Source organism: Thermobia domestica, chromosome 14 (genome assembly GCF_964235325.1).
Source record: "Thermobia domestica chromosome 14, izTheDome1.hap1.1, whole genome shotgun sequence".
Lineage (NCBI taxonomy): Eukaryota > Metazoa > Arthropoda > Insecta > Zygentoma > Lepismatidae > Thermobia > Thermobia domestica.
Window position 1 is genome coordinate 12,777,770 of NC_137467.1, and position 26,944 is coordinate 12,804,713.

General features: G+C 40.0%; 1 protein-coding gene across 3 annotated transcripts in view; it reads right to left on the reverse strand.

The window, feature by feature from the left end:
* The window catches only part of LOC145669529 (sodium channel and clathrin linker 1-like), a 121,278-nt gene that overhangs the window by 14,309 nt on the left and 80,025 nt on the right, over positions 1 to 26,944 (reverse strand). For 2 of the 3 annotated variants that reach the window (XR_014128210.1, XM_081737710.1), the window contains exons 12-14: positions 13,686 to 13,769; positions 7,764 to 7,829; positions 3,016 to 3,114 (exon numbers count right to left, since the gene is read on the reverse strand). Coding sequence is in view for 1 of the 3 variants with exons in the window: in XM_081737710.1 (XP_081593836.1) it covers positions 3,016 to 3,114; positions 7,764 to 7,829; positions 13,686 to 13,769 (249 nt within the window). In the remaining 2 variants the exon portion in view is untranslated. The remainder of the gene's footprint in view (positions 1 to 3,015; positions 3,115 to 7,763; positions 7,830 to 13,685; positions 13,770 to 26,944) is intronic. The other variant, XR_014128211.1, reaches the window with a different exon arrangement.

Below are 26,944 nucleotides of genomic sequence, written 5' to 3' on the forward strand. Positions count from 1 at the left end.
TATAACTTCATACAATTATAGTATCGCAAATTGTATCCCTAGATTTCTGACTCCTAAGGAAAAAAAAAATCTAGAAACAGTTATAAATTCACACAATTATCGCATCGCAAATTGTACACTCAGATTTCTGACCTCTAAGGGAAAGATTTAAAACACGTTCATACAATCAAGACATCACAAATTTCATCTCTAGGTTCTGAGCTCAATGCAGAGAAAACTAAATACATGGAAGAGTTCGTCGGGATCGTAATACTGCAAATTATGGATGCTTTAAAATATCAAATAACACTTTCTACAAAGTGGATACTTTCAAATATCTAGGATCAATATTAACAGACAAAAACCATATTCAAGAAGAAATTAATGTCGACCAAAAGCAGGGAATTCGTACTATTATTCAGTTCAAAATCTCTTGTCGAAGAATTTCAAGCTTAAAATATATAAAACGATAATCATACCTGCTGTCTGTATGGTTGCGAAACAGGGTCGCTTACTCGGAAGGAAGAACATAGACTGAAAGTATTTGAGAGATCCTGAGACGAATATTAGGACCCAAGAGGAACGGGAATGGAGAATGGTGGAAATTTCATAACAGGGAACTTCATAATTTATGCCGTTTACCAAACATTGTTAGTGAAATCAAGTCAAGAAGGTGGTGTAGCCATAATGGAAGAAGGTAGGAACGGTTTCAAAGTTTTAACTGGAAGTCCAATCGGAAAACGACCAGAACATCTGGCGCAGATGGGAGGACAATATTAAAATGGACCTCGCAGGAACAGGAATGCAAAGCTGAGACTGGATTCAGTTGGCTAAGGACAGAAGTCAATGGAGAGCTTTTGTGAACGCGGCATTGAAACTCCGGGTTCCATAGAGCATAGAGGTAGTTAGCTCGATTTCTGAGCTCTAAGGAAAAGATTCAGAAACAGATATAAGTTTACATAACTGTGAAGGAATCGATTGGCACCGGTTATTGAACCAGCGACACTGCAGGACATCGCCCCAGACAGCGAACGAGAAAGCTTCGTTTCATCAGTTACATTCGCAATTCCTTTTAGTACGAAAATTTACTTACGTAGGCTTCTGTAAGTCGACTGAAATATAATAAAATCGATTTAAAATCTTTACGAAAATAGTCCTGGATTGACTTGAACGGTTCTCGTATACATAAAAAGGTTCTCGCTATCTATCACCGCTTTTAATTTATGGGGAACTGGAAGTTGTAGTGGTTTTCAACCACTTCTGGTTTTAGGCAGACTGATAAGGGCGCAGAAGGGTTTGATTTTCGAGATGTTGAATACCTATCAGAAAGCTGTTTGTCGCTAACTTTTACTATATCATCGCTGTGCCTCGAAGAACCGCTATGTGTTGAAACCACAACTTTTCAGGACAAGCAAAAAAACATTCCAAACTCTTACAATTTTGCCAAATACACGGAAACACTTGAAAAATATAGTAAAATTGGTTCTGCGTATATTATGCACTGGACATTGCTGTAGCTTGCTTCAACAATATTATATTACTATTTCTGTGTTTACGTAGCGCATGTCAGTTTATCTTTTGTGCCTTTATAAGTACATAAAGAATCAATACGTACTTGATTAGAACTTGAAGCCTATCTATTATTTTTTCATTGTTGTGGCGAAACAATTGAATATTCACTTTTCATTTATCACATTATAGGAGACGCTGCCTGATAGCTTTCACGTTTATTTGCACGGCATAAGTAATTTTCAACAAAAATGTCACAAAGCGGTTCTTCGAGACGCAGCGACGATTTCTGCCTCATGACGTTTTTTTACCATTTTCGATCTGTAACGATGAAAACCGAAATGGTTGATTTGTGCCAGTTCCCATTGGAACAAATGGATAAAGGTGGAAAATGGAACATATTTTTGGGACGTTGAATCCATATCAGAAAACCGTTTCTTGTCTATCTCTTACCGTTTCCGCTCTGATACCTGTTGACGGACAGACGGACGGATACAGACGTTCTCTAAGACTTCCCATAGCTACAGAATGTTTACGAGGGGTGATCAGGAAGTAAGGTTACAAAGACTGTAATGAAACGTGTATATTGATATTATACACGTATATAACGTATATTAATATTATTAATAATTTCATACAACTAATACAGCCAACAGATAGTACATTAGGTTATTTTTGACATAGTTTTCCATACCGGTTCAGGCACTTGTCGCATCGTGGGATGAGTTTGGAGATTCTCTCCTGATAAAAATCCTAATCCTTGCGTGTTCAGTCACGTTGTAGTGGATTCCAATCACTTCTGGTTTCAGGCAAACTGATAAGGGAGCAGAAGGGTTTGATTTTCGAGATACTGAATACATATCAGAAAACTGTTTGTCGCTAACGTTTACTATTTCTGTCCCATGACGATCTTTCACCTCCTCGTCTGAAGTGAAGCGACAGCCTCCTAGGTGCTTCTGAACGGTATTTCCAATTCTGTCATCAGATGCCGTAACGTGATTCTTCTGAAACTAGCTCCTCCACGCGAGCTGTGTACAAATCTGTTGATGTCGTGTTCGCGAGACCAGATTTCCAAATGAAATGAAATAAAATGAAATCTTTGAGTTTTACGTCCCACGGTTATGCCGGTTAGGCTAAAGGAGACAGTGATGATGAGAAATGAGTGAAATGGTGGAATGAAGAAAGTGGGAGGAAAGGGAGAACCCCGAGAAAACCCACGAGCACGTCGCCATTTGTATTTACATACAACAAACGCTGTCGGTAGTGGGTGTCTGAAACAGTGCACAGCTGTCAATTTCATGTATTAAAATTACCGCCCACTCCTCACTTCTCTATAACAGACGGAACTCCAGAAATACCGACCATGTAACCTTAATTTCCGATTCTCCCTCGTAGTATAGCTTGTTGGGTGATGAAGAGCATAGAGGAGATTTTCTTTAAGTTTCCTTCGCTCAAGAACAGAAGAGGGAAGAAAAGATTAGCATTTAGAACGCATTCAGCTGCCGATTACAAATAAACATTCCTTACCTTACACAGATGCATTGAGGTATACAGCAACCACAGTTGTTGGGACAAGTATTGTCGATGGCCGGCTTACACCCGAGCTCTTCCAATGTCTTCTCCATTCTACAACAAATAAATCTGTAGTTAGTTAAAGAACGTAAAAAACATAAGTATATATATATATATATATTTACATTTTCTGAGCTTATCAATATGTCAAGAGAATATACAGGGCGTTTCAAAAGTTCTCTGATATAGGATAATTCTGATCTTATCAGAGTTACAAGAAAACGTAATAGGGGAAACCGTCTGTAAATCTGATGTTTTCAACCTAAAGTGAAGATTTTTTTTTTTTTAATCGGACGAGCCGTTTGGACTGTACACTCTTTATACGGCCAATGTTAAATGAAAATGCAATATTGCCGTTTACCTGAATCCACAAATGAAGTTACTATCTTTTACGCTCGTGTGATGGCCAGCTCTTATTTCAAACACGCCCCCACTCACCATACTCTTACAAAATTTATCTACTTCCCGGTAAATGGTAACATTGCATTTTCATTTAACATTGGCCACATAAAGAGTGTACAGCCTAAACGGCTCGTCCGATTTAAAAAAAAAAAAAAAAATCACTTTAGACTGAAAACATCACATTTGGAGACGATTTCCCCCTCTTTATTTTGTTGTAACTTTGATAATAACAGAGTTGCCCTATGTCAGGAGACTTTTGAGACATCCTGCATATAAGCACAGGGCTCATAGTGGTCTGGTCTCTTGTAAATAGTTAAAAAGTGACCAAAAGTGACAAAAATCTCATCATGCCCCTTTTTTCTTTTGTCAATTTCTCCATCACCTCTCTTTTTGTTTGTTGTTTTGTTTCATCTTTTCTTCTTTACTTCTTTTTGAGCTTCCTCCTTTCTTTGGTTTTCTAAGTATGCTTTGTAGTTACGCTAAGCAGACTGAGCAGATGTAAGAAGCTTCTGAGTAAGTGGAACCAGTTCTGGCCTATTTCTAAATTTCTTCATCCCAGATATTATATTTAACACAGCGTTGAGAGTTCTCAAAGCCACGAAATATTCAAATTCATCACCTACTCTTAAGAAGAACATACAAGAATCATAACACAAGACGAACATGATGAACCACATAAACACACACAGAACGTTGAGCGGAGCGTTAACTATTACGAGAGAAAACTAAAAGACTATTATGACTGAAGAAAGAATAGACACAGAAGGGTTCTCATCAACCCCACCTTGAGAGCTTAAGCATCCAGGAACCATCCACTGTGCTTTAGAAAGAATAAAATCTCAAGTGAGAATAAAGCTGATTGGTTCACATGTGACAGCAAGTACTGAAGCTTTCAGAAGAGTAATGAGTAACAAGTTTCTGCCTTTTTTAAATTTATTTTTATACTTTTCTTAGAAAACTGCCAATACAAAACATATGTCACACGAAGAAGTCATTTTACCTCCCCCCAAAAGTAACTTTTAGTGACAAGTTTGAAAAAAAGTAACTTTTAGTGACCAACTTGAAAAAAAAGTAATTTTAGTTAAAAAAAAAAAAAGAAGTGACTCGCTATGAGCCCTGTAAGCAACTCCCAAAAATACACCTATATTATTCTCAACAAGTGAGTTTCGTTTCACAGTGTGAAACTAAGGTAGACTTCCAAACCAAGTGAATTCGATACTCAACTTGAACTAGTATGTCTATAACTACTGGTTGCAGTAGAGTAATAACGTCATAGATAAAACCTATTCCTAGGACGCTGAGTCTATATCAAAAAGCCATTAGGCCTATTTGCTATTTCTTACTGTTTTTGATCCATGGCGATAACTGTTGAAACCAGAAATCGTTAATTTGAACAATTTCCGGTTTGAATAAACGGTTAAGTGAGAACAGAGAACATACTCTTGGGACAATGAATCGATTATAGAAAACCGCTCCTCGATATCTTTTGGTATGAAACCGGAATTACTACTGAATTTCAAAAATTTCCGCTTCCGATAGTGAGTTGTGATTACATATACTTCTAAGACACCGTATCGGCTACAGAAAACCGTATGTTGCTAATACCGTTTCTATTATATGGCGATAAATGTTGAAACCGGGAATGGATATTTTCAACCACTTCCGGATCGAATAGATAATTAATGAAAGAGGTGGAAAAAAATTGGGGCGATGAATAGACTGCTAAAAACAGCATCTTGGTATCTTTCACCGTTTTCGTTCCACTGAAATCAGTACTGAACCCGGAAGTAGTAGTGAATTTGAACCACTTTAGATTTCGGTAGTGTTTCGGGTGTTTTCTTGACACCCAGAATCAACTACAGAAAACCCTTTGTCCCTATCTAATTATAATTTTTGTTCTATAGCGATACGCGTTGAACGAGGAAATGCTTATTTGAACCACCTCCGGTTTGAATCAAGGGTTAACGGAGAAGACGAAACCTATTCTTGGGACAATAAATCGATTGCAAAGAACCGCGTGTTTCGGGTTGTGATGATATGTTTTCTTGACACCCCGAATCAACTACAGAAAACCGTTTGTCGCTATCTAATGATCATTTTTGTTCTATAGCGATAATCGTTGAACCCGGGAATGCTTAGTTTGAAACCAGTTTCGGTTTGAAAAAAGGATTAACGAAGGAGACGAAACATATTCTTGGGACAATAAATCGATTGCAAAGAACCACATCTCAGTATCTGTTACCGAGCTCCTTCGTGGCTAAGCGGTTAGAGTACGCGCCTTTGGCGTGGGAGACCCGGGTTCGATTCCCGGCGGGAGCTCATGTGGTTCGGATTCCACGTTAATCAGTAGGTCCACGTCTCATATAGCCTCGCTGCTGACCGGGACGTTAAACTCAAAATCAACTCAACTCAGTACCTCTTACCGTTTTTGCTGTGATAACTGTCAGACGGACAAAGCCGTTCTATAAAACTACTGACACTTATGCATAGCATAGTTTGGAAGTCTAACACACCCAGCTTTGATTACTGAACGAGTGACTTTTCCGATTGCGGAAAGTAAACAAAAGCCCTTCGTTGATTTTAACGAATCTCTATAAGTATAGAATGGATTTACATCATAGGCAATCACCCTCAGATAAGATTTTCTATACCGGAGTTTTTAAACCTAGTTTTCATCGAAGCCTTTGCAGTGGTCAAACTCTATGTTTAAGTACGTAAGTACACACACAAGCCACACATAAGCAAAGTCACTCGTATGTTGCTCGATGCAGAGAAACGAAATACATATGTATCATTTTATTCCCTCAATAATGCACAATAACTGAGAAAACACAATTATGAAACTTGACATAAACCAACATTCAGCACTAACATAAATATTACGGCTGCCTAAATGCAAATATGAATGGTAGAATACGGAAAAAAAAAAAAAAAAAATAAAATAAAAATCACAAGGCAATACTTAATTTTAGCAGAACATGACATTTTATTCTGATATTATGATTACTAACACAGAATCCGGCAAAAAGACCTTCCGTATTTGGAGAGGGTGCTGTATGAGTTGTGGTGGCGATACGGCGGCGGAGGGTGTATCCATCGATAGCTGTCACATTTTCAATAGTCGCAATAGCATGGCGCGGTGAGGATCGTGCGTTTGTTGTGGAAGGTTATATTTGTAATGTGATTCTGTGATTACTACTCAGTGGCCATTTCGCGTTCTGTTCGGACTTGGTTGATATGATTCTATTAAGGATAGAAAAACTATTTAAGTTCGGGCATCAAACTTCAGAGCAACAGGTTCTGCACTGAGAAAGAAACTACCTGGCCGACCTAACAACTCCAGAAAATGTGGCACGTGTGAGAGCGTCCATCCAGCAATCTCCAAAGCGTTCAGCACTTATAACAGATCGGCCAGGTGATTTTTTTTCAGTGCAGAACCTGTTGCTCTAGAGATTGATACCCGAACTTAAATAATTTTTCTATCCTTAATAGAATCATATCAACCAAGTCCGAAGAGAACGCGAAATGCCCGCTGAATAGTAATCACAGAATCACATTACGAATATAACCTTCCACAACAAACGCACGTTCCTCAGCGCGCCACGTAATTGTGACTACTACTGAAAATGACAGGTATACCGCTATCGATCGACACTCCCTCAGCTACTGTATAACCACCACTACTCACATAGCGCCCTCTTTAAATACGGGGTCTTTTTGCCGGACCCTGTACAAACATGAGATTAAAACAAGTAATGTACATGATATTTATTTTTAAAAACAGGCTTTCGAGTATTATCATTTTAATATAAGCTAATATAGCTCTTCCCGCTGGTGTAGTGGTTAGCGCGTGTGCCTTTGCTACACGTGGTCCCGAGTTCGATTCACGGTGGGAGAGCACAAAAATTCATTTTCATGGTAATTCGCTCTTATTACTCAGAAGTGTTCCTTAGTCTCTAGGGCATAATAATAGGACGCTAAACTAAAATATAATTCATTTTATTTTATTTTCACACGCTAATATCTTAAAGAGCCTTCAGATTGCGCATGTTCATTATTCCAAGCTCGTTGTTCGAGTGCAACGTGAAGCTAGGCGGTCTTCTTGCAGTCACGTGATTATTTCATGAACAACATCTGAGAGGAGACGACTGGTGTGGTTTATAATCTTAATCTGCGTTTAATTTGTCAATAAGTCACTCAATACCCAACCATAAGCTTGGATGGCTTCTTTTTGTTTTCGTTTCTAAAGAAAGACTGCTAGCCGTTCCTAAAAGGTTAATAAATAATGAATAATATCTTACCCAGTACATATGTTAGTTAGTGATGTTAATCTACAGCACTCGTACACCTGTGATTTGACTTCCAACCTATAAAGAAAGTAAATGAGAATAAATTACTTTGATCTAAAACATTTAAGAGATAATTAGTACTATTAGTTTATTACTATTTATTTTTATTTTATTTATTTAGTTTTTGAATAATTCTAGGTAGAAGAAAAAATTTAAAAAAATACTAGTACTAATAATTATTTTGCACAACGTGGATCGGAAAATTTTTCAGGGGGAATGTTTTTTATGGTTAGTGGACGTCTGTTGAATTCAGCAGGAAGCCTGTACATGAGTGACCTTTGGATTGCTAGAACTCTAAGTTTCGGAACATAAAAGAAGACTCGCATCCATGGGTGGAGTTAGACTGTCTGCTGGGGGGACAGACCTTTTGGTCGGTCTCAAACCTGTCGAATACTTCCTAGACGAGTGTGGAGTTAATATGATTACTCATTTCTGACCGTACAATCTCGAAAATTCTGACAGGTCTTGGTAGGTGGCCATCTTATAGGTGGCATATTTGTTTTTTGTCAGAAAGTTGGAGGGGGGGGGGGCAATGCCCCATAGCCCCGCCCATACTCGCATCCTGTGTAGTGTGCATGGACACTCGAAAGTTAAGTGTGGAAACTAAAGAGGGACCGTTTAATTGGCAATTTCTATTTTATTAAGAAAAAAATATCCGTCTAGTTATTATCAGTTAAGAAAAGAAGTTAATTTCATATCACGCACGGATATATCGTTTGTAATAACTCTCTCGCCACCTTGCTGTGCCGTTGCGCTAATTCATTAAAGTCAGATGTACATAGAAAATACAAAAAAAAAAAAAATGTTGTCTCTTTTCTATGTTAACCTCAATTGAAGTTTTGTTTCTTCAGATGAGACCTAGGTCTCAGTCACCCACATTACTGAGTTCTGTTACAAGTGATTAGGATTAGGATTTAGATTTCTGGACTTTCGGCACCTAAGGCCATTTAGCCCTTCACGGTTTGAGGGATGACGTCCCTTGGCGAGCACACAATCCGGGGAAAGGGAAGGAAGAAAGCGGCCTGGGACCCATAAGTTAGGTACTACCCCGGCATTTGCATGGTGTGAATGAGAAAAATCCAGGAAAACCTCATTCAGGGTGGCTGGCCTGAAAAAACGTGTTACACTTTTTGGATCAAGTTATCCCACCGGGAATCGAACCCGGGACCGTTCGCACCGAAGGCGAGAGCGTTAGCGTCTACGCTACGCGGGGCCACTGTTACAAGTAATTGTTACGTAATATAGCAATTTTAATGAAAAAAAAATATGAAAATGATCGTTTGATGATGACGAAAGATGGAGAATAAATCTCGGGCCTGAAATGCTGTTTCTAACAATATGGATCGTAGCGAAGACAGTAATTTATTGAATGATAACACAACCTCCTCCTCCCCCCCCCCCACAAACACACAAATAAATAAAAATAAGAAATAAAAAGTTCTGTGAACCGGACTCCATTGTATGAATTCGATGTATTTTCTTACGCCGAATCCAAATTTCGAAACCCCATGACAATGACCGTGCCAATTTTGTTTTATGGACGAAAAACTTGAGCCATTTTGGATAGGGAGGACACACAAGTTTTTCGCCTATAAAGTAAAATTGACACGTTCAATCGTCCTGGGGTTTCGAAAGTTTCATTCTGTATAGCAAAACACATCGAATTCATACCCTGGGTTCCGACTTTTGTCTTTTCGTATGGTTGTGTTACTAGTATATTCCCTACCCAAAATCGCTAGTTTTTCGCTCATTAAAAAAACTGCCACAATCGATCATCCTCGGGTTTCGAAATTGGATTCTGTGTAACAAAACACATCGAATGCATACCCTTGGGTCTAGTGTACACAACTTTTCTTTTGTGTGACTGTGTAATCAATCTGAAGAAGAATTCAACTCATGGTTCAGACTGAAATTCCGATTTGATTTCCCTAATTTTCCGTGACTAAGCAAATTTTCTCTGACTCGCGACACTACTATTTATGGTGAGGTTTAGAAAGAAAAAAGAAAGAAAAGAAAAATTAAAGATTTTTAAAGCGCCTCCATTCCCATAGAAAATTTTTAAATCAGGAACAATAATTTAAAAGGCGAAAATGACTTTTGAGAGAGAAAGAAAGAGCATGTTTGCATATGTAAATGAGAGTCCGTAACTTTATGTTCACGACAGGTTGCATAACAGACACCTACATTATAATTAAAAGGATGTACCCTATTATGAATATCACAGTACCCTATTATGAATATAAAGAGCTGGTCGATGACTTTAAAGGGCTAAATATTTTCTACGTTTATTGGGGGTTTAATTGCGGATTTTAAATTTACTTTTAACAGAAAGTGTACATTACAGTACTACCAAGACTTTCACACATCAAACCGTGCGGTAGCTTAGTGGTGGAGCATTTACTTCTAGCGCGTGAGGTCACTGGCTCGATTCCAGTTCCCGTATAGTGATGCCAACTGGCTTGGCTCGGTTCAACTGAGCCAACAGCTCACATCGGCTCGATTGGAACGAGTCAATGGCTCGGATCAGCTCAGGTGAGCCACCGGCTTGGTTGCGATGAGCCATCAGCTCGAGCCGACTTGGTTGCGGTGAGCCATTGGCTCGAGCCGGCTGGGCTGGAATGAACCATCGGGTCGACACGGGCCAACTGAGACAAGGGCTCGAGCCGACTCGATTGGGTGAGCTGTTGGCTCGGCTCACTTCTCGGTTCGGCTCGGTAGTGACTGAGCCGTTAGTCGAGCCGCTGACAACACTATTCCCGTCAAGTGGGTTTTGTGGTGGACAAACACTGTGTAAATGAATTTTCTCAAAGGTCCCGTTTCCTCCCCACTTTTATCATTCTACCGTAGTAATTTATCTCATCATTACTGTTTCCCTTAGCCTCGGTGCATAATTGTGAGACGTTAAATTAAAAACAAAAGTGTGGAATAAAATATTCTGCACATCGTACTGCAACATGAAAGAGGTAGCAGAAGACATTTATGCTTGCAGTGTCAAGGCTTGCCCTTTAGAGGATAATGACGAAAGACGATCTCAGTACTTTCGGGATGTTCAACTATGCTTGTTCATATGAAATTGGTAGTTAATATAACAAGTTAAAAATTTTAGAACAGGTATTGAACAAAAATCTACTCTCTGCTATATCTCTACTTGTGAACAATCACACAGCCATGTAACACAACCATACGCGTACAAAAAAAATAAATAAATAAAAAATAAATAAATAAAAAATAAAATAAAATAAATAAAATAAAATAAAATAAAATAAAAAAAATAAAATAAAATAAAAGTTTTGTGCCCCGGACCCATGTATTCCATGTATTTTGTTACACATAACCAAATTTCAAAACCCTAGGACAACTGATCGTATCCATTCCTTTCTATGGGCCAAAAACGTAGGAATTTGGATACGAAGGATACGGAGGATATATATAGGGTAGGATTCAGAAGTAATGAGCCTCATTTTATACTGACGCGTGCGCATACCCTGCAGCGCGCTCCGCTTGACAGCGACGCTGATAGTGGGTGTTGGCTTTACAGCGCAACACGTGTCGGCTCCCAGCTTTCGGAGCGGTAGCTCGGCCTTAACAGTAGCCCCTATACGGTGGTGCGTGACACGGCGATATGGAAAGTTCGTTAGAGTAACGCTACGCGATCAAATTTTTCTTCCGGTTGGGCAAGTCTCCTTCCGAAACGTTCTCCATTCCTCAACAGGCGTTTGGGACTGAGTATCTGTCCTATTCTCAAGTTAAAAAGTGGCACAAGGCTTTTCGTGAGGACCGGAAAGAGGTGACTGACGAACTCCGGTCTGGACGCCCGTCGTTGGCCTGTACTGATGTGAATGTGCAGCGAGTGCGTGAGTTTTTGAACACGGACCGGCGTTTGAGTCTCTACCAAGTAGCAGAAGCCCTGAACTTATCGGAGACAACGGTACAACGCATTGTTACCGAGGACTTACACATGCGGAAAGTCTGCGCGAAACTTGTGCCGAGAGTTTTGACTGAAGAACAGAAACAGAAACGGAACAGAGTGCTCCGATGCGAAGAACTGTTGCAATTGTGCGAAGGCGATTCTGCCTTTCTCGAAAAAGTGATAACCGGTGACGAAACTTGGACTTTTCAGTACGATCCAGAAACAAAACGACAAAGCGCCGAGTGGCACACCTCAAACTCACTTCGCGTCCCAAGAAAGCGCGGATGAGCAAATCGAAGACGAAGACCATACTCATCGCCTTTTTCGGAGTGACGGGTATCGTTCACTACGAGTTTATCCCACCCGGACAGACCATGAACGCCAAATTTTAAAACCCTAGGACGATTGACCACGTAAATTCCTTTTCATGGACCAAAACTTAGGAATTTGAATACAGAGGATACACGTTGGATACAGAAGATACACGTAATACAGCATACAAAAGAAACAAAGAAACAAGTTTTGTTCAGCGGACCCCAGAGTATGGATTCGATGTATTTTGTTACACAGAATCCAAATTTCGAAACCCCAGGATGATTGTGCGTGTCAATTTTGTTTCATAGGCGAAAAATGTGAGTCCTTCCTATCCAAAATCGCTCAATCTTTTCACTCATAACACGGACAATCAATCATCCTGGGGTTTCGAAATTTGGATTCTGTGTAACAAAATACATCGAATCCATACTCTGGAGTCCGCTGAACAAAACTTGTTTCTTTGTTTCTTTTGTATGCTGTATTACGTGTATCTTCTGTATCCAACGTGTATCCTCTGTATTCAAATTCCTAAGTTTTGGCCCATGAAAAGGAATTTACGCGGTCAATCGTCCTGGGGTTTTAAAATTTGGTTGTGTATAATAAAATACATCAAATCCATACCCTGGGGTCCACCGAACAAAACTTTATATATATATGGCTTCGTGTATCCTCTGTATCCAAATTCCTACGTTGTTGGCCCATAGAAAGGAATTGATACGATCAGTTGTCCTAGGGTTTTGAAATTTGGTTATGTGTAACAAAATACATGGAATCCATACCATGGGGTTCACTGAACAGTTTATTTTTTTTATTTTATTTATTTATTTATTTTTGATAGCTGTACTAGTGCATCTTACCTATCCAAAATCGCTCAAGTTTTTCGCCCATATAAAGAAACTGACGTGATCAATCGTACTGGGGTTTTGAAATTTGGATTCTGTGTAACAAAATACATTCAATCAATATCCTGGGGTATAGTACACAGAAATTTTATTTCTTTTTTTTTTTTTTTTTTTTTGTATGGTTGTGCTATCAGCCCCAGGTTGAGCTTAGATTTGGTATTTACCTTGGCCAATTTATAAAGTACGGTGAAAACCTTTGAAATGAAATGAAATCTTTAAGTTTTACGTCCCACGGTTATGCCGGCTAGGCTAAAGGAGATGGTGAGGATGAGAGATGAGTGAAATGGTGGAATGAAGAAAGTGGGAGGAAACGGGAGAAACCCGAGAAACCCCACGAGCACGGTGTTTGTCCACACAAAGTCCACACGGCGCGAGCTGGGATCGAACCAGGGACCCCAAGCACCGGAGCTGAATGCTCTACCACTGAGCCACCGCGCGCCCTGAAAACCTTTGAAGTTTGGCTACCTTTGAAATATATAATTCCCTATAGCCAGTACAATGAAACCTGCTAAGTTAGCCATCTCGGCCAGTACAATGAAACCTGCTAAGTTAGACATCTTTAGACTTACAATACGTGAGGAAAACTTAGGAAATATAGTAAAACTTCCGTAAGATGGCCCTATTTGAAACCTATAGTTATTTTGGCCAATTAACAAAGCACAGTGAAAACTAAGTTCGGATCTGATAAAGGTGGCCCTTCTCTGTATTATAACAGTTCATAAAATTATTTTAAGTTAATGTCATTACCTACTAGACATATCTAATGACGATGACATATCCTCACTACTTGATTCGACGTCAGGCGACCCTGGCTCGTGAGGTGACCTCCTTCTGAAACACATGATAAGAAACAAGGTTACATTGCATATTGTCTATCTTGATCACCTTTCGTAACACACCGATAAATAATATTCAACTCATGATAGCTATAGCATACAGATACAGATATATATACAAATTTTACTATAAATGAAACTTGCCCAAGTTGATCTCGCTGGATTTACATCTAAAACAAACTTATAAAATAAAGTGAACTCTACTTTTTAAGTTGACCACCGTTCTAGTACACACTTACCTGTGGCGAACACACAAAGTACAGTGAAACCAGCTTCAGATAGTCATCTTTGCATTTATAATACCTGAGGCAAATTTATGCAATAAGTGAAACCTGCTTTGTCACGTATAATTAATTACTTTGGCAAACTTATGAAGTACAGTCAAAACTAGTTTGGTTACCTTTGTAATATATCTGCCCAAGTTGGCTATCTTTAAGTTTATAGTACCTAAAGCCAACTTACGAAATACAGAAAGCTGATCCGTCTGTATGTTTCCGATTTTAAACCTTCATTCCTGCTTACAGAATTGAACGATCCGAATGATTTAAACAATAAAGAAACCCTCTAGTATCGCGCCAAGTTCGCGTATGTGTGATGTGTACATCATCGCTCCAAAGGTGAACCGGTTTTGGGAAGACTTCGTACAGCTTTTCTATGCCAAGTTTTCCGCGACAGATTCAAAAACTGTGGAGGGGAAATGAGTGTGCATTGGGGTCAACGACGATCAAGAACATAATTGACATAAACACCACGATGTTTCAGCACTTTTTTCACTCAGAAAGGGGAATAGAAAGCGACTGTGTACTGTGTCTCGGGAAGCTGCACCGAATGCCCCTGCACAGAAATACTTGAACACTGTGAACGACACATGAACTGTGTTTTGATTTGATTTACATATTTAAATTTTGCGTCAATGTATGAATATTTTTACCATTTAATTAGGGATTTGCATATGAAGTTTATTAGAATTTGCATACGTATCAGTGGGAGCATGTATCTTTTATTGGTATTTTTATGTATATATAGTGTTATTTTGAATATGTAATTTGAACATTGACTAACATCAGGACGGGACATCAGATTGGAGCAATGATATTTTAATATAAGTTAATATTGACTTCGAAGAAGACAGAACATTCTATAGATTAGATACGCTATTTTGCTGGCAGAGAAGCAGCGAAGGACTTACAGAGAAAAAAAAAATTAAAGAAAGCCTGTGTTCCTAACGGAGCCTTGGTCTCCCACGTCGTGGAAGATATAGGTATCAATGTAACCATCTCTATTTGGGTAGAATACCTATGAGCTCCAATGGTCGCATATATGGATAGCTAGTCTCAATTCCTAGTGTATTTGTAGGTAGGAACATACACTGTTACTACAGCGACACAGAGTCCACAAATACAATGCTTTAAAAGTAATAAAATTTTTAGCGTATCTATGAGAGAATCCAGGATACAAAGAGGTGCTAGTTTTTCAAGACACACCTACTTTTAGCATGTTAGTCTCTAGAAGCGTCGCTTGGTCAACGAACTACCGTCAGAGAAAGGGAAGTTGACAAATTCAAAATTGTGGACGAGTCCACTGGAGTCATAGTGGTAGTCGTCTAGAACTCTGTTCGTAATAGTACAGTGACATCCGCTAGATGTCTCTGTTAAAAGATAGTTATCGTCTGCTCCGCTGATACATGATTTGTTATAATAGTATGTGTAATGTTATGTAAATAAACTTTCTGGGTGTTCCCGTAGTTTTAAATATATTTAGCTCGATATATATTTTGATTACTACAAATGGCTTGTACTAATAGCAGTACGGACCTAGTTGATGGTTGTGGGAAGTATTCAAAAAGACGAACACACACCTCAGTTTTTGTTTTTTTTTGTTTTTTTAAACCCAGACGAAATGCACTACTGTTGCAAGAGAGAAGAGAACTCTCAAATAGTTTTACTATGCTTATTCTGATGTGTCAGGCTACGACAGCCTTGTTTAGGGTTCAATTTATATGTTAGCATTTTGTGTAGCTTATTTAAATTGTATAATTAACATGAGTAATCAAATAATAAGCCAAATCCTTCAATGCATCAGTTTCAGAAATTTGCAATATTCAATGTCACTTGGACAAACAGTTACCGGTGTCGCCACTAGGTGGTACCACTTGTCAAGTTGTGTACGTAAACCTGTCAAGTGATCAAGTGTGAATAATTTTGGTGTTTATTTTAATTTTTCTATTATATACAGCACAGTGTTAGTGAGTGTCATACACTAAATGAAAGCTTGATAAATAAGCTATCCAACACGCATAGTGACTGTAAACGATGTAATTGAAGTGAGCTATAAATGGCAAAAGAATTTGAAAAAGTGTTGACTACCGAAATATCTAGGTCATTGGAAGCCTACAGGTGAGGGATGTACCTCCCACACCTATTTCGGGTGAAGCGGGCTATAGTGGTTTGGCCCGACCCAAAGTTGGAGCAAACAATGAACCTGGAGGTGAATATAACATTACGGGACACAACCAGGAGGACAGTTGCTTCTTGGATCGTGAATCGTGTACATCGGACACGAAAGTCGGAGTTATTATTTTTACCGCCAGTTACTTGAAACTTTATAATCGACATTCGTTGTGTTCAGATATGTGTTGAACATGTCAGTGTTTTAGTTTCAAACCATATACATAGTGCGTGTGTTATATTAAATGTGCACTAAGCACTAATTTACCGCTAGTTTATCTTCGTTAACGCTGAACTCATATTCTTTTGGTAGAATGAGAGCGTAGGAGGTACTACTAACATTTACCAAAGTGCGGTTTGCGGAAATGTCTGCAAAGTGATTTTATATTAATTAAAACATTTACTAAGTGTTACTAGTGTGAAGAGACAATGCTTCCACGTATATTTTGTGAAGTGCTTCGCACAAGTAGTAACGTTGGCAGTATTATGTCATACGCCGTATCACATGTTAATTTTGTTTGCAGTTAGGCACAGTATTGGTAAAAACAAACTCTACACCTGACTCTTTAGGCAATCACCAATACTAAAATACCGTGCAGTGTATTTAAATGCCGTTTAATACAAGAGACTGAGCCTTTACGCTTGTATAACTTAGGCGCGTTTAGTGCAATATAATTTCAGTGCACCATATAATGACAGGCTAGTGTGAACTTTCAGCATATATACAGCTATTCACTAGTCCCATCACACAGAGGTCTACCCATAGAAGCGCCGCTAATGCAGCAGAACTCCAAAGTTAGAGGGAGTACGACTGGTGGAAGAGCCTAGCAGCACGACAGGAGAAGACGGAGAATGGTCGCCGAAAACGGAAGAAATACTACAGGGAAGTGTATACCGTAGTGAGATGCAGAGACACTGCAAGTGAGAAGATATCGGCGCAAATACAAAACCGTGCACGAACAATTAAAAATGAGAGCTCAGAAAGTTTGATAAAATTTTCAAAGAGAAATATTTTTAGTAAAATTATTTTTTTTCTGGTCTCATTGCGAGACCGTGCGCGCGCGTGTGCTACTGTAAAACACAATATTCTGTGCATCTGAAATATTGAAGTGGTGCATTAAAAAGGATTACCAATGGAAATTTGAACTTCTTTCTTGTCTACAGTATGGCCGTAAGGTATGTGTTACCCTTTTGTCTATTTGTTTCCTTTTCAGGCCAGAAGCTGGGTTTATGAAGGAATCGTGAAAGCGATGTGCGTATTTTGGGTATCTTTCACATGCAGGATGGGTGTTAAAACCACAGATTACCTGAAACTTAGAGTTTCATGCTAAAGCAAATCTTGTTTTACTTTTCAACATTTTAATTTCATTGAACTTAAGACTCTACCGACTGAACTAAATTTAGTAAATTAACTTTGTGACTGGAGGTTGCATTAATTTAAAGTAATTTTTAGTATACATATAAAGTATCCTCCCACATTTCCATTCTAACATGTTAATTATTTTGTTAATTTCATTCATATTATGCAATCTTCCTTCCTCCCGCTCACAAAGAACTTGGCTGCCGTGCGCGTGGGGCTCGGCACACACACCATCCTGGATGCATGTTTTATAGAAATGTCCCTTGCTAAATTTTGTTTTCAGTATTAAATGTTGTGGCAAAAGAATTAAAGTAAAGTCTTGTTTTTCATTTTTCTGTTCATTGGAATTTGTTGCCACAAACATGAAGGGTACCCAACGTTTTCACGATAATTTAGTACAAGCCAGACGCGGGTGTCAGTAGATGTTTTTTTTACAGGTTGTCGCGCTGCCATCCAGAAAGTTTACCATTTATGTGTGTTTTATTTTTTTTTGTGTTATATGCATTATTATTTTGACGTGTATTGAAAATTTCTAAACCTTTTGGAGGGGAATACTAATTAGAGAAACTAGTTAGGCATATTAGAGCACATTTTGTTTACTAGAACTCATAATCACATTTATGGTAATAACGCGGAGGCAAGCTAAGGCGATGGAAGGCTCTGCAGGCGACAGTGTAATTAACGAACAATTTGCGCAAGTTATGGAGTTTCCATCGGAGTCTCAGGACACCGTGAGCGATTCTGTAGGCAATGTAAACACCTCTCTCCAGGAAGTAGTTCCGCCTGGAGAAGGCACCGTTAGTAGTGAAAGGGCTAATGAATCGGAGCAGGTTAGGGAACCGGTTCCTAGCACCTCAGCGCAAGTCACATCTGTAACTGACCCGTGTCTCGCGTCACTGTTTAGCATGTTAAAGGAAATAGCAGGCAAGTTAGAAACTCAAGAAAAGAAGCAAGAAAGAACGTTATTAGAAATTTCAGAGATTTCAGGGAAGCAGGAGAAGTCGCTTTTAGAATTATCAAGTAAACACGAAAAGTTACTTGCGGAGATTTCAAAGAAGTTAGAAAACCAAGGCAGGAGAACTCTAGTAGAGCGTTGCTAGAGAGGTTAGAGGCTGTCGAGAAGCAGATCACTGCCAGTTTCCGGCATGAAATGCTTCAGAATGTGACAGAGCTAGAGGCCAGGATTGATTCCTCAGCGGAAGCTCTGGAATCCAAGATCGCAGCATCCTGCCAAGAATTAAAGACGTCAGTAGAGGCAACCGAAAATAGGATCAGTGAATTGGAGGTACACACTGAAAATAAGATAGGCGAGATATCTGAGGTCCTTGGTTCGGATCTCGCTTAGGTCTCTCGGGATGTCAGGCATTTACGTGGTGACATGGAGAGAGTGGGGGAAAATGTAGCCGCCGTTTCTACTGAAATAGACCGAGTGAAAGCAACAGTGGATAGTTCAGTGGGTCATTTGCAGTCGAAGTTACGTAGAGCAGAACTGAGATGGGAGGAACAGCTGGAACTGTTAAAGGAGTCGGTGAGAGAAAACGGTTCCAGCTGTCAAAACACAGCCTCTGTCTCGCATGAGAGAGTCGACACGCCGGTCGCTGGACCGAGCCATGCGAGACAGTTCCCTGAGCTCCCCAGGCGTGAGAACTCAGATGAGCAGGCTGCCCCTCCCCCTCAAAACATCAACAACAACAATAGTAGTAATGGTAGCGTGGCTACTTGCCAGGTAGCGTCGGCATTAGGACTACTGCACAGAGATCTGTCTCTTCCTGTTTTTACGGGAGGCGAATCGGAGGTTCAGGCCCACAATTTTCTAGTAGAACTAGAGAATTATTTCGATCTAACGGGTGTGCCAGAGGAGAGACGGCTGGCATTTTCCTCCCACTGCTTTCGTGGCATCTCACGTCAGTGGTTACAAGTCACGCTGAAGAAATGCAACACGTATCAGGATCTTGTTAGACATTTCAAGGACGCCTATCTCAGCGAAGAAAAACTTGCTAATCTCCGCGCCTCCATTTTGACGTCACGCTTTGAGACACGGGGAAATAAGAAACCGACTGAATACTTGTTGGAGTTGCTACACACCAACAGTATTCTCGACCCCCCTTTGCCTCCCCAGGTACTTTTAAGAGTTTTGCCACGACAATTGCCATTCTCCATCTATAGATGCATCGTTTCATCGAAACCTCGCTCTATAGATGAGTTGTTAAGTATTGTTGGTGAGCTTCAGTCCACGTACCAGCCACCAAGTAACAATAATAGGAGGGGAATAAACACACTTACAGTAGAGGAAGAAGAAGAAGAAACAGGACGATCTTCCCCCCCCACGAAACAGTAGGCCGAGTAACCCCACTCGAGACAGAAGGTTCCACAGGGACAATGGGCCTTATCACAATAGGGGTACGAGAAGAGGCAATAGCAATAGAAATAATAATAATAATGGCAATTGGCGTTCGAGAAATTCCAGTGGTCAGTCTCGTGACACTGGAGGTTCTCGAACAGGAAATCAGAACAATCGGGGGCAAAGACGTGGAAGGAATAGGGGTCGTGGTAACACGCAGCCACGCGATAACAATCGTAACAATGACTATGCGGCGGAGGTTAATCAGCTCCGAATTCATGACGAAAGGACTGAACAGTCCTCGAGACAAGTCTCGTCTCGAGGCAACTCGCGTGCGAACAGCCCAGGAACTAGTCAACGCCACTGAGAACTGTCCGCATGTTCTCAGAGCGGTGACTTGAATACTTGCGTACTGGATACTCAGGTTCAACCGGCGAAATCTATTTCTGAGAATATGCGTAATTATGTTATAGAGTACAACAATGATGTAGAAGAAGAAAAAGAAGAAAGTAGTGAGACGCATGTAAAGACGATAGAGACACTTGAGAATGGGGATTGCGAAACTTGTAGACGCATAATTAGCACCACACATTTCGATCGTGAAGGAAACAACGACATTCGTCATCTTGAAATTATGTTGTTACAGAGAAATGGGGACAAAATTAAAATAAACAGGGAATTGTTTGACGAGACGAATGCGATCTTTAGAAACCTTTTAGAAAGTTCAACCGAAAAACTACCCACGAACAATTTGGTAACACTTCCCGAGGTAGAAGTAGGTTTATTTAATAGTAAAATTCTGGCATTATTAGATAGTGGAGCTAGCATATCGGCTATTTCGTTGCAATGTTGGGAAGTAATACGTCAGCGAGACCCCCCACCAGCGTTCATCAAGTCATCAAACATTAGAGTTAGTTCAGCGTTCGGTCGCTCCGTTGCGTCGATCATCGGCCAAGTATTGTTAGAACTTATTATTGCAGATAAGGAGTACTATACTTCGGCAATAATAGTGAAAGGGCTCAACCGTGAACTCATTTTGGGTTCACAGTTCTTTGTAGAGAGTAGGGCGATTTTAGATTATGAGAAAAACGTCCTTTTGCTTAATCACCCCCACCATATAGAAGTTTCTTTTCGAGACATTGAAGTAGAGGAAGAAGATCTATTCATAAGAAAATTATCCTGGGAGTTCGAAGAGGATGTGGTTGATAGTGAGAATCCCACAGTTAGTAGTATGTGCGTGTCGAGGAGAGGACCGCTGACTACGGAGCAGTTCGAGCGAGCGTCAGCAGGTGGAGGCCACCAGCAAGAGTTGGCTACCCTGCGCAGCCAGTTGGATGATGGGAAGTTCCCAACTGCAGCCGAACTTGCAAATGTTGTTTACTCGCCACAGGAATGGGCGAAGGTTCGAACCCAGGCTACACCCGACGATATCAGAGATCATGTCGAAAAGTATACGGATTTGAGTGGGTAGGAGAAGCAAAAGTTGTACGACGTGCTCTACAAACATCGACGCATATTTGATGAGAAGCCCGGTACCATTAGGGACTATTATCATTCCATTGAAGTGACCGATGACCGACCCATGAAGACAAGGATGTATCCTTACCCTCTTCGACATAGAACGGCTGTAACTAATACCATTAATCGTTGGTTGGCGTGGGGTATAATAAAGAAGCATCCCACTTCTTATCTTAGCCCACTGGTGATTGTTCCAAAGAAGAATGGGACCTTAAGAACTTGCCTGGATGCGCGTAAGCTCGGGGCCATTACGCGCTCAGAATTCGACCAGCCAATCCCTGCACTGTGTACATTACAAGATTTATGTGAAAGACGTTGGTTTTCAAGTTTGGATGCAGTGGATTCATTTCAACAAATTCTAGTTGAGGAAAACAGCCAGAAATATCTAGGTTTCCTTCACGACGGAATTACGTATGTATTTAAGAAGCTACCATTTGGGACCAAGCAGAGTTTAGCTTCATGTGTGCGTGCGATCAATTCCATTCTCGGGGATGAGTGTCGTGAATTTTGTGGCCATTATGTTGATGACGTGACAATATCGTCATTTTCTTTCGAAGTACACTTACGCCATGTTGATATTGTCTTAGGAAAGTTAAAAGTAGGAGGCCTCACCCTAAGACTGAAAAAATGTCAATTTGCACGCCGGAGAATTTCAATTCTTGGCTATGACCTCTCGCCTGCTGGAATTGAGAAGTCGCAGGAGAAACTGGAGAAGGTTATGGAATTTCGTAAACCCAGAAATGTGAAAGAACTAAGGAGTTTTATTGGGTACTGTCAATTCTACAGAATATTCAGTACGCAGTATTCAGAAATATTGTATCCATTGTTTCAGTTGTTAAAGAAGGGAGTGAAATTTCAATGGTTGCCATGTCATGACGTAGCGTTTCAAAAGATACGTGAAGTCTTCAGAGAAAAAGTAGTGCTGAAGAAGCAGCTCCCTGACAGACAACTTATTTTGGAATGCGACGCTTCCGACGTAAGTTGTTCGTCGCATCTTTATCAACTAGACGACAATGGCGAGGTCGTGTAATAGGGATGACGTCACGCATCTTCAATGCAGCAGAACGTAATTATGGGATTTCAGAGAAAGAGATGGCAGGTGTAATTGATGGCGTGTGCAAGTTTAAGCACTATTTGGTAGGCAACCACTTCAAAATTCGCAGCGACCATCAATCAATACGTTTTCTGCTGTTATGTAGGCTTACCTCACAACGTTTGATGCATTGGGTACTAACTTTGAACAAGCTTTCATTCGACTTCGAGTATGTGAAGTCTAAGGACAACTTAAGTGATTACCACTCCAGGTACCCACCAAATACAGGTGTTCAATTTGATAAAGTTAAGAAACTAGTGTTGAATGAATCATTTATGACTATACTGACACACATTCCGAGTCAGTTGAGGGAACTGATTGCAGTGTTGCCAGAGCTGCAAACTTCTGACCCTGTATTTGGCGACGTCAAGAGAAAGCTGCAGAACCAGGAAAACTCAGGGAAAACAGCCAGCGAGAACCACCAGTACTTGCTCTCAAATGGACGGCTATGTAAACGTGACCGTTCTGGTCTACGGATTTGCATACCGGAAGTGCTTGTGCAGCCATTGTTGGAATATTACCACAATGAGCGAGGACATCTGTCTGCTAGCAAACTCGTACCGATGTTGACCGAATATTTTGTATGGCCGAAGATGAGGAGTGCCATAAAGAAGTTCTCAGCTTCCTGTGGTTTGTGCCAGAAAGCATCCCCCCCTCACATGTATCGTTCGGGACCACTGAACCCTGTTTTAGTGCGTCGTCCTGGGTACATGATTTGCTTGGACTGGTTGGGGCCTCTCCCTGTGGGGGTAGGCAACGTGTCGTACATCCTTGTATGCGTGGATGCTTTCTCGAAGTTGATAGGACTGTATGCGTGCAGAAGGGCCACCACAGACACAGCGTTGAAGAAGCTGAAGGAGTTCCTGAAACTGTGCCCGTCTGCCGAGATCATATTGACAGACAATGAGACACAGTTTTCAAGTGCTAAGTGGAAGAAGGAACTCTCGGACTTAAACCTTAAGCCCATCTATAGTACTCCGTACTATCCCCAAGGAAATATGGCTGAGGTGGGTGTGAAATCAACAGTGAGAATGTTACGAAAATTGTGCCATGACAAGCAGAAGGAATGGCCCAAACATCTTGAGAAAATCGAAAAGTGTCTCAACTCAAGCGTACATCTGTCGACTGGTTTAAGTCCATATCAAGTGCACCTGGGAGAATCACCATCTAGAGAATTGGCGAGATTATTCGAGATCCCAGAAGTTGAGAGACACAAGTCGTTACAGTATTATGTCGAGCTAGCAGCAAGAAATCTGAAGAAGTCAGCACAGCGGAGAAAGAAGGCCTTCGATAAACGTCGCGAGCCAGCGCGTTTCGAGGTTGGAGATTTGGTACTGGTGAGAGCTTTTCCCAAGTCTGACGCTTTCTCTGGCATAACGAAAAAGATGCTTCTCCTTTACACGGGACCTTACATCACACTCTCCACAGCGCAGAATAATGTGTCCATTCTCGGTGATCCTGAGACGAGAGAAGTGTTAATGAAGAGAAACGTGTTTCACCTGAAGAAATACGACCGCGTGAAGCCACGCCCCCTCAGGACCCAGCTGACCTGATGACGTAGGGGAAGAAGGAAGTAAACACAGCACGTCATGCAGGAAGGAAAGCTGAAGATGTTTACACTCACAGACGCACCTCCTTACTTCTGGCAAACAAGAGAGTTGTTGCGCTGAGTGATAATATTGCAGAGAAATACTGTTAAATAATGCAGAGAGAGAATTTTAGTATAGTATGACAATTTATGATGTGATTATGACATGTTAGTGATTATGTTATATGTTATTAGTGTTAGGATATATTCATGTGTAATTAGGGAAATTTTGTTTAAAGTATTGCAGATACGGAATATGTATGTTATATATGTAAAGTGTATTGGAACCTCTTCTGAGAAAATGCAACGATTAAGCAATTAACGGTTGCATTTTCTTATTAGGGGAATAATGTGAACGACACATGAACTGTGTTTTGATTTGATTTACATATTTAAATTTTGCGTCAATGTATGAATATTTTTACCATTTAATTAGGGATTTGCATATGAAGTTTATTAGAATTTGCATACGTATCAGTGGGAGCATGTATCTTTTATTGGTATTTTTATGTATATATAGTGTTATTTTGAATATGTAATTTGAACATTGACTAACATCAGGACGGGACATCAGATTGGAGCAATGATATTTTAATATAAGTTAATATTGACTTCGAAGAAGACAGAACATTCTATAGATTAGATACGCTATTTTGCTGGCAGAGAAGCAGCGAAGGACTTACAGAGAAAAAAAAAATTAAAGAAAGCCTGTGTTCCTAACGGAGCCTTGGTCTCCCACGTCGTGGAAGATATAGGTATCAATGTAACCATCTCTATTTGGGTAGAATACCTATGAGCTCCAATGGTCGCATATATGGATAGCTAGTCTCAATTCCTAGTGTATTTGTAGGTAGGAACATACACTGTTACTACAGCGACACAGAGTCCACAAATACAATGCTTTAAAAGTAATAAAATTTTTAGCGTATCTATGAGAGAATCCAGGATACAAAGAGGTGCTAGTTTTTCAAGACACACCTACTTTTAGCATGTTAGTCTCTAGAAGCGTCGCTTGGTCAACGAACTACCGTCAGAGAAAGGGAAGTTGACAAATTCAAAATTGTGGACGAGTCCACTGGAGTCATAGTGGTAGTCGTCTAGAACTCTGTTCGTAATAGTACAGTGACATCCGCTAGATGTCTCTGTTAAAAGATAGTTATCGTCTGCTCCGCTGATACATGATTTGTTATAATAGTATGTGTAATGTTATGTAAATAAACTTTCTGGGTGTTCCCGTAGTTTTAAATATATTTAGCTCGATATATATTTTGATTACTACAAATGGCTTGTACTAATAGCAGTACGGACCTAGTTGATGGTTGTGGGAAGTATTCAAAAAGACGAACACACACCTCAGTTTTTGTTTTTTTTTTTTGTTTTTTTAAACCCAGACGAAATGCACTACTGTTGCAAGAGAGAAGAGAACTCTCAAATAGTTTTACTATGCTTATTCTGATGTGTCAGGCTACGACAGCCTTGTTTAGGGTTCAATTTATATGTTAGCATTTTGTGTAGCTTATTTAAATTGTATAATTAACATGAGTAATCAAATAATAAGCCAAATCCTTCAATGCATCAGTTTCAGAAATTTGCAATATTCAATGTCACTTGGACAAACAGTTACCGGTGTCGCCACTAGGTGGTACCACTTGTCAAGTTGTGTACGTAAACCTGTCAAGTGATCAAGTGTGAATAATTTTGGTGTTTATTTTAATTTTTCTATTATATACAGCACAGTGTTAGTGAGTGTCATACACTAAATGAAAGCTTGATAAATAAGCTATCCAACACGCATAGTGACTGTAAACGATGTAATTGAAGTGAGCTATAAATGGCAAAAGAATTTGAAAAAGTGTTGACTACCGAAATATCTAGGTCATTGGAAGCCTACAGGTGAGGGATGTACCTCCCACACCTATTTCGGGTGAAGCGGGCTATAGTGGTTTGGCCCGACCCAAAGTTGGAGCAAACAATGAACCTGGAGGTGAATATAACATTACGGGACACAACCAGGAGGACAGTTGCTTCTTGGATCGTGAATCGTGTACATCGGACACGAAAGTCGGAGTTATTATTTTTACCGCCAGTTACTTGAAACTTTATAATCGACATTCGTTGTGTTCAGATATGTGTTGAACATGTCAGTGTTTTAGTTTCAAACCATATACATAGTGCGTGTGTTATATTAAATGTGCACTAAGCACTAATTTACCGCTAGTTTATCTTCGTTAACGCTGAACTCATATTCTTTTGGTAGAATGAGAGCGTAGGAGGTACTACTAACATTTACCAAAGTGCGGTTTGCGGAAATGTCTGCAAAGTGATTTTATATTAATTAAAACATTTACTAAGTGTTACTAGTGTGAAGAGACAATGCTTCCACGTATATTTTGTGAAGTGCTTCGCACAAGTAGTAACGTTGGCAGTATTATGTCATACGCCGTATCACATGTTAATTTTGTTTGCAGTTAGGCACAGTATTGGTAAAAACAAACTCTACACCTGACTCTTTAGGCAATCACCAATACTAAAATACCGTGCAGTGTATTTAAATGCCGTTTAATACAAGAGACTGAGCCTTTACGCTTGTATAACTTAGGCGCGTTTAGTGCAATATAATTTCAGTGCACCATATAATGACAGGCTAGTGTGAACTTTCAGCATATATACAGCTATTCACTAGTCCCATCACACAGAGGTCTACCCATAGAAGCGCCGCTAATGCAGCAGAACTCCAAAGTTAGAGGGAGTACGACTGGTGGAAGAGCCTAGCAGCACGACAGGAGAAGACGGAGAATGGTCGCCGAAAACGGAAGAAATACT